Source organism: Sapajus apella, unplaced genomic scaffold (genome assembly GCF_009761245.1).
Source record: "Sapajus apella isolate SASKATOON/1434 unplaced genomic scaffold, GSC_monkey_1.0 scaffold4, whole genome shotgun sequence".
Taxonomy (NCBI): domain Eukaryota; kingdom Metazoa; phylum Chordata; class Mammalia; order Primates; family Cebidae; genus Sapajus; species Sapajus apella.
This window is the reverse complement of record NW_022436944.1, coordinates 30,075,097-30,084,068: the sequence shown is the minus strand read 5'-3', so window position 1 is coordinate 30,084,068 and position 8,972 is coordinate 30,075,097. Positions and strand designations below refer to the sequence as shown.

The 8,972-nt window shown below is 38.6% G+C and overlaps 1 protein-coding gene across 4 annotated transcripts in view; it reads right to left on the bottom strand.

Moving 5' to 3' along the window:
* STAG1 (stromal antigen 1) overlaps positions 1-8,972 on the bottom strand; it is a 405,253-nt gene that overhangs the window by 112,792 nt on the left and 283,489 nt on the right. For all 4 annotated transcript variants that reach the window (XM_032265673.1, XM_032265683.1, XM_032265691.1 and 1 more), the window contains one exon: positions 6,847-6,964. In XM_032265673.1, coding sequence (XP_032121564.1) covers positions 6,847-6,964 — 118 coding nt within the window. The remainder of the gene's footprint in view (positions 1-6,846; positions 6,965-8,972) is intronic.

Below are 8,972 nucleotides of genomic sequence, written 5' to 3'. Positions count from 1 at the left end.
TTTTTTCTTCCCCTGAGACAGACTCTCACTCTGTCACTTAGGCTGGAGTGCAGTGACGTGATCTCAGCTCACTACAACCTCCGCCTCCCGTGTTCAAGCAATTCTCTGCCTCAGCCTCCCAAGTAGCTGGGATTACAAGCACCCATCACCACGCCTGGCTAATTTTTGTATTTTCAGTAGAGACGAGGTTTCACCAACTAGCCAGGCTGCTCTTGAACTCCTGACCTTGTGATCCACCCACCTCGACCTCCCAAAGTGCTGTGATGACAGGTGTGAGCAACCGCACCTGGCCTGAACTTAGGTATAAACTTTAAAAAAATTCAACTAATTCAGGTATAAACTTAAGACTAAAAAATAAAAAATCAATTAATTTACAAAGGTTTAAAATCTTACATTGATTATTTTAAACTAAGTTGGGGCAAAAGCAAAGAAAAGGCATAAAAAGATATAATAACACCTTGTTCTTTACTCTTTACCAAAATTGTCCTATAAAAAATATGTATGTACATTGTAATTCAGTGTTTTAACATTTTAACTGTCTTTTAAAAAACACATGAACTTTAGCTTACCTTAGGAAAAACAAACGAAATATCAGCTTGTCCATCTGTACCCCATAATCCAATGTCTAGTAATGCAAAAAAAGCTTTTTGCTTAGTAACTAAATTTCTATTTTTATGATTTCAGAAATTCATAATTTTTCATATTTGGCTGGAGATAAAGGAACTACAAGGCTGTCCATGAACTAAATGAAGCATAACTCAACCATGCACAGTGTTCAATTACATCAATTTTGTTAATTTACTTTATCATTTGAAGCTATCCATTTAGAAACATTCCCTGAATGGGGAGTTAAGGTAAATTCAAAGGCCATTGAAATTTAATCGAAATTCCTTTTGGGATATGACAGCAAAACCACATAATAAACCTGAAAGCAAACAGGCCTTAAGCCACAGACAAGAGCCGAACAGCCACACTGTTTGAAACGAACAGGTAGCTGTTCACGGTACAAATTATCATTTGACTCTACAACTTCAAACACAACATATAACTACACAAATTTCTACAAAGCATCTCCATTTCCTCAGTATTGATTTTATTCTTATCATCTTGATCTCTGGCTTCTCTCTTTTAGTATCACTGAATACATACAGTATCATTGAATCGTGCTTTAAAGTCACCAATGACCTAAATCGCCACAAAACTATCTGTGTAGTCTTTTTTTCTCCTCTGCAAAATATATTATTAACCATGGCTCTCTTGAACGTCCTCTTTACTGGGCTTGCAAAGGTTATAATTATCTCTTATCCTTTTTATAGCTAGCTAGAACTCTCGTTCTTTCTTGCTCTTCCTTCTTTTGTCCCCTATTCACAATCTTTAACTCAGCCATGGGCTGTTTCCCTCTTTATAAGCCATCTCTCTCTTTTATATTTTTACCATCATTCACCACAGAGGCCACAGCAATGATGATGTATTCTTCCAAACTGTTTATAAAAGGCATTTTTCTTAAAATATGCATTGGATCACATTATTCTCCAGTTTAAAATCTTCAAAAGCACCTTACTACATTTAGAATGAGATAAATTCACTTATAAATTAAAATGCTCTATATCATCTGACTTCTGCTTCTATTACATCTTGTATCACTGATTCATTATGTTCTAGCTATTGCATCTCCTAGAACACAATCTCATTCATGTTTCAGATACTCTGAATGGCTATTTCCTATGCCTAGATAGCTCTTTTATGGCACTACCCATGTCTGGTCCCTTATAGTTTAGTTTCTTCTTTTTTTTTGAGATGGAGTCTCACTCTGTTGCCCAGGCTGGAGTGCTCTAGTGAGATCTTGGCTCACTGCAACCTCCACGTTCTGGGTTCAAGTGATTATTATGCCTCAGCCTCTGAAGTAGCTGGGATGATAGGTGTGTGCCACCATACTCAGCTAAGTTTTTGGATTTTTAGTAGAAATGGGGTTTCACCATGCTTGTCTCAAACTCCTGACCTGAAGACCTGACTGCCTGCTTCAGCTTCCCAAAGTGCTAGGATTAAAGGCGTGAGCCACCATATTTGGCCACCAGTTTCTTGGCTCATATGTGGCCTGCTCTGGAAAGTCTTCCATAGGAATTTAACCTAAAGACAGATTCCCTATAATTATCCACCAAAGCTACTTAATAACTCTTGACATTATTTTGAATATTCACACAATTTTGGTCTGCCTTTCCCAGGACAATGTAAGCTCCATATTGGCAGCGAGCTGATCTAGCATAACACTGTACTCTCAGCGCAGCATAATATTTGACTCACATAAAGTAGTCAACATATATTTTTAAATTATTAATGAATTGATAATTCTTGCTTTGAAGAATCTTATTATTTATAATTACTTAATTCATTAACTGGGTTACAGAATTTTAGCACTAGAAATGACCAAAGAAGATTATCTAGTTAAAATTTCTCGGCTGGGCGCAGTGGCTCACGCCTGTAATTCCAGCACTTTCGGAGGCTGAGGCAGGTGGATCACTTGAAGTCAGAAGTTTGAGACCAGCCTGGCCAACATGGCGAAACCATATCTCTACTAAAAATAAAAAAATTAGCCAGGCGTGGTGGCAGGCACCTGTAATCCCAGCTACTCGTGATGTTGACACATGAGAATCGCTTGAACCCTGGAGGCGGAGGTTTCAGTCAGCGGAGATCTGCCACCACACTACAACCTGGGCGAAAGAGTGAGGCTCAGTTTCAAAAAAATAGATTTAAAAAAAGTTTCTCATTTTATACTTTAAGAAGGAGAGATCCAGAAGCTTCGTGATTTGGTTACGGTCTTGTTACCTGGTGGCAGAACTGTTGACAAGAACCCAGACCTTCACATTATACTAAAAATATATCCAGAAACTTAATTTTGCTGTAAAACACCCCCCTCCCTTCCACACACCCATAAAAATACTGCAAGACAGTCTAAAGGCCACTGTGATTTAAACTTATGATGGTAGTCTGTCACAGTGTATCTGTTTCCCCAAAACATAATCCTACATCTCCAACTGCTCACTAGAGCCTTCTCCACTGAAATTCTACCATATTCCACCTATCTAAAAAATTACTTAATTTCTAATCTGTCTGGGAAAAAAAAGGTTACTGGCAGCATTCTGTTATCATAAAATACAGTAAAATACTAGCATAGAAATTTAATTTAGATGTCACTCCATGTCAGAGCTTATATGTGGTTTGCATGTGGAATAACATGCATATAGATAAAATGTATAAAACAGTTAAGGCAGAGGGGGGTGCAGAAAAAAAAAAGTTATTATGTAGATATAGTTCTGCAACTGTTATGCCTAATTTCTGAGACTATGCCTACCTAAATTCAACCACTAAAACTGTGGTTGACTTTCAAAAATGTTCTCATCTGTTAAGTTACTTTTCTAGCTATAACTAATCAACCAAACCCAAGTCAAGTCAAACCAACCTTTTGACCGGAAATAAAAAAAATATCCAATGTCAACTGAATTTAAACCACAATGAAACACCTAATAGTATATATTTTAGCAAGTAAAATCCATCTAGACCACCTTCATGACTGAAAGACTTGGTAATTATTATTTCTTGACTTTCACATCTTATTTATATGAGAGCAAGTTAACAATACCAAGGCATACCACCTTGTCTCTTCCTTTCTTATATTCTTTGCCTTCCTTCTCCTTGGAAATAACCTTATAGAACGTGAGGTGATATACAGAAAATGACTTGGAATAAGAATTGAGAAGCTCTACTCACTCTGGCAATTTTATGGCTGCAAACAAGGTAAGGAAAATGAATGGAACCTACCAATGAACACTAATCTGAGGCCCTCTACTTAAGTGTTGATTAGGCAGTAGTCATTAGAAGGAAAATTAATTTTTATCATGGAAAATATTAAGGCTAGTTAGAAACAGAATGTGTAAGCCAGGGAGTGGTGGCTCACACCTGTAATCCTAGCACTTTGGGAAGCTGAGGCAGGTGGACCACCTGAGGTAAGGAGTTCAAGACCAGCCTGGCCAACATGGCGAAACCCTGTCTCTACCGAAAACACAAAAAATTAGTGAGGCATGGTGGTGAATGCCTGTACTCCCAGCTACTTGGGAAGCTGAGGTGGGGGGATTGCTTAAGCCCGGGAGGCAGAGGTTGTAGTGAGCCAAGATTACGTTACTGCACTCCAACCTGGGCAATAGAGGGTATGTTCAAATTCCTGTGATCACAAAAGTGAATGGAACTCAAAATACAGTGGACAGTTTCACCTAGAGAGCAGAGGGCCCTGTCAGCTTAACTACAGGACCATCTTCTTTCTTTCGAGAAGGAGTCTCGTTCTGTTGCCTAGGCAGGAGTGAAGTGGTGCAATCTCAGCGCACTGAAACCTCTGCCTCCAGGGTTCAAGTGATACTCCTGCCTCAGCCTCCAGAGTAGCTGGGATTACAGGCACCTGCCAAAATGCCTAATTTTTGTATTTTTAGTAGAGACAGGGTTTCACCATGTTGGCCAGGCTGGTCTTGAACTTCTGACCTCAGATGATCCACCTGCTTCGGCCTCCCAAAGTGCTGGGATTACAGGCGTGAGCCATGGTGTCCAGTTGAGGGTCACCTTCTTACTAAGGAGATCATGGAGTGAAAAACTGTGTGCAAATAAAGTAAATAATAATTACAGCTAGAGACACAGCATACTAAGCTTTTCCTTAAAAGGTCTAAGAAAAGTTTGGGAAGTATTTGTGTCATAATAATTAAGAAAAATATTTCAAGTTTACAAGGGGATGGCCAGGCACAGTGGCTGATGCCTGTAATCCCAATCCCAGCACTTTGGGGGGGATTAGGGATGGGCAGATCACCTGAGGTCAGGAGTTCAAGACCAGCCTGACCAACATGGAGAAACCCCATCTCTACTAAAAATATAAAATTAGCCAGGTGTGGTGGTGCATGCCTGTAATCCTAGCTACTCAAGAGGCTGAGGCAGGAGAATTACTTGAAGCTGAAAGGCGGAGGTGCGATAAGCCGAGATTGCACCATTGCACTCCATCCTGGGCAACAAAAGCAAAACTCCATGTCAAAAAAAAAAAAAAAAAAAGGCATTTTGGGCCAGTTTACCAGAGTATTATCTGTGTTTAATGCAAACTTGTTCATCTCACTGAATTATGTCTAAGTCATAATAGATAATAGCAATGAGTATCACAGCTTAGAAAGAACGCGGGGGGATGCTCACTCTCCCAGCAACCTGTATAGGTAGTCTACTACGGAGGATGGCTCATTATGCTCTTGTAATATTTCGAAAGATTGAACCACACAGGAGGGTAGAGGAAGCATAAAAGGAACTCAATAGAACATTTTCTTGCCTAATCTTCACAAGTATATAAGGTACACAAGTAAATAATGTCTTTTATAGAAAAAAGGAAATTATGGATCAGAAAATTTGAGAATTTAAGTAACAAGAGACAGAATTAAAAATTCTGAATCACTATTTCTTTTTATTCTGGCCAGAAGTGGTGGCTCATGCCTGTAATCCAAGCACTATGGTAGGCCGAGGTGGGACGATTACCTGAGATAAGGAGTTTGAGACCAGTCTTGTCAACATGGTGAAACCCTGTCTCTAATAAAAGTACAAAAATTAGCCAGGCATGGTGGCATGAGGCTGTAGTCCCAGCTACTCAGGAGCCTGAGGCAGGACAATCACATGAACCTGGGAGGCAGAGGTTTCAGAGAGCTGAGATTGCGCCACTGCACTCCAGTCTGGGAGACAGAGCAACACTCAGTCACCAAATAAAAAAAATTTTCTTTTGATTCTGAAGTCCATGTTGAATCTACCAACAGCCTTACTTCCATCAAGGCATCAGTAATATTCTAAGGCTGTTGTATGAATTAAATGAGTTACCAGTTCTTTAAAGTACTGTTGTGGGTTAGTTTGAAAACACAACCATGCACAGAAATAAGCATTTCTAGTTGTAATGAGCTAACATGCATATAAGCTTTTAGAACACAACCTCTTTATTAGGTATACATGTTCAATTTGCTGTGCATATTATTATGTAGCATATAAAAAGATGCATACTTCAAAAATTATCATGTGGCTATTATGTCCCCTATTTCTTGAATAGCCAGGTAAATGACCTTATCTCTGATTTTCTGATTTTCACCTGAAAGAAAATATAACAAAAGACGGGATGGCTATGGTCTAATTAAATCATTAGACATAAAAGGTTTTTCCAAGTTCACATATAAATGAAGCCAAAAAAAATTCTAGATGCACTTTAAAAAATCATTAAATACATCAGTATTTTGTATCTCAAATCAGCATCATGAAAATCCTTTTGGCCAGGTGTGGTGGCTCATGCCTGTAACCCCAGCACTTTGGAAGGCGGAGGCAGGAAGACTGCTTGAGGCAGTCTGGGCAACATAGTGAGATCCCTGTCTCCACAAAACATTAAAAACTTAGCTGAGTGTGGTGGCTTGTGCCTATAGTCTAAGGTAAGAGGATCCCTTGAGCCCAGTAGTTCAAGGCTGCAGTGAGCTATGATTGGTCCACTGCACTCCAGCCTGGGTGACAGAGCAAGACCCTGTCACTTAAATTTAAAAAAGAAAAAGTAAAGAAAAGAAAATCTATTACATGACACACATAGATTTTTAAAAATTTATATGGTGTGGTAGCAGTGTTAATATATAAAGATGTTTTACATGACTGAGACATCCTTACTTATTAAAGAAAACAAATTGTTCTCTTGGTGAAAATACATAGCATGTTTATATATACTCATTTCTAAGAAGTGATCAATATATAATTGCATATCTACCAATGGAAATACAAAATCATGTAAATTAACTTGTGAAAATACTATACCTTCCTCTCCTTGAACTGGTTCTTCTAACAGCAACTCTGTCATACATTCCCAGTCTTTTAACAGTTCTTGAGAGCTCTCCCATAAACTGTCCACCAAGTAGGCTGCATGTTCATGTAACTAAAAAGAAGAAATCAAGTATCATCAAAGAACATTTAATAAAGAAACTACTAATAATCTGAGTTAAGAAATCATTTTCTTCATAATTAAAATGGCTTGGTCTCTATGATTCTAAAAACCACTTAGAGAACAACATACATATTCCTATTCCACTGTCAATAGTGTAGATGCAGTATTGTAAAATCGACTTTTTAACATTTACAGTAGTAAAATTAAGGATCTCCTTAGTCCAATGATATCATTTATAGATGAGAAAACAGAGCATACCTAGTTAGAAAATTTCTTAAGTTATATGCTAGATCTAGGTCACTTTTTGCTACTCCTTGTGGTCTCTTCAACTATCATTTATTTTTAAAGGAAATTAATCAGTTTCCTTCAGAATTCCATTAGAAACTTTGCTTCATACCTCTGTCATCTTAGTCAAAGTAAAAAATGTAAGTTACCCCATCTCTCTATTATTCTACTCTCATTACCACTGGCCTCACTACATTTCGTACTCTACCCCCATTTTCTGTTGGTCATTATTTCCTCGACAATTTTCTTTGGAACCCATGTTCCCACAGTAAACAATCACAGTTAAGGTATTCATCAAACACTTCACATCAAACTCTCTACCACTTGCCAGTCATTAAGCCTTCAAAAATATTATCCCCTCTCCACCTTTTTTTTTTTTTGGAGATGGAGTCTTGCTCTGTTGCCCAGGCTGGAGTGCAGTGGCTCGACCTTGGCTAACTGTAACCTCTACCTTCCTGGGTTCAAGTGATTTTCTTGCCTCAGTCTCCCGAGTAGCTGGGATTACAGGCCCATGCCACGATGACTGGCTAATTTTTGTATTTTTAGTAGAGATAAGGTTTCACCTTGTTGGCTAGGCTGGCCTTGAACTCCTGACCTCAAGAGATCTGCCTGCCTTGGCCTGCCAAAGTGCTGGGATTACAAGTGTGTGTGACTGCTCTGGGCCCTAAGAATATTACTCTAATGAAGCTCTTCAGGGAAGGTAAGCACAGAAATTGTTGGCACTGTTCTGGTTTCTGCTAATTACAAGTAACTTCTCTGCCCTTATATAAAAGATCTTCCACTTTGCAGGCTCATTACATTCAGTTAGTTAAAAAATCCTTGTAATCAGTGTTAAGTCAAACCACAGACTGCAACCCACTCTTGGGTTGTTAACCCAATTCAATGCATTGAGAACAAAGATTAAAAAAATGATGCACAGTAGAAAAGAGGGCATAGCACATAGAAAGGGTAAATACTATTTCATTAATTGTAATTTGTTATATGTGCCTGTACTTGTGAGAGAAAATGTTTTTCTCATCATGAGTTGTGGCCCAAAAGTATGAGTTACCCTTCTGGACCTACTACTGGTTATCTACTCTTATCTTGGCACATTCAGCACTTGAGTTGATTTTCTTCCTTATTCCTATCTCTATGATTACTCTTAACTTCAGCGTTTTTTTTTTTTTTTTTTTTTTTTGAGACAGGGTCTTGCTGTGTTGCACAGGCTGGAGGGCGGTGGCACAATCACGACTCACTGCCCCCTTGACCTCCTAGACTCAAATGATCCTCCCACCTTAGTCCCTGGAGTAGCTAGGACTACAGATATGTGCTACCACATCTGGCTAATTTTTGTTTTTTGGTAGAGATGGAGTTACCATGTTACTAGCCTGGTTTTGGCATGAATTTTAATGACTTACGTAATACTCTGCTTTTTCTGACACTAATTCAATACTTAATTTCTACTACATTTAAAATTTCACACACTGGCTCCAGAAATGCCTAACAAAAACCACATAAACAACATGTCCCTGCGAATTCCATCAAAGCCAGAGTAAATAATACTGATTAACATCTTTACTTGTAAATAACAGAGGCAAAGGTCTGAGGAAGATATCTTTAAACTTTCTGAATTCGCATATTCTGAGAAACTATCCTTAGACCATCCATAACATTATTCCAACAGCCACAGGTACAAGAGGTGCACAACTCGGAGTCAAAGCTTAACAATGGCAGC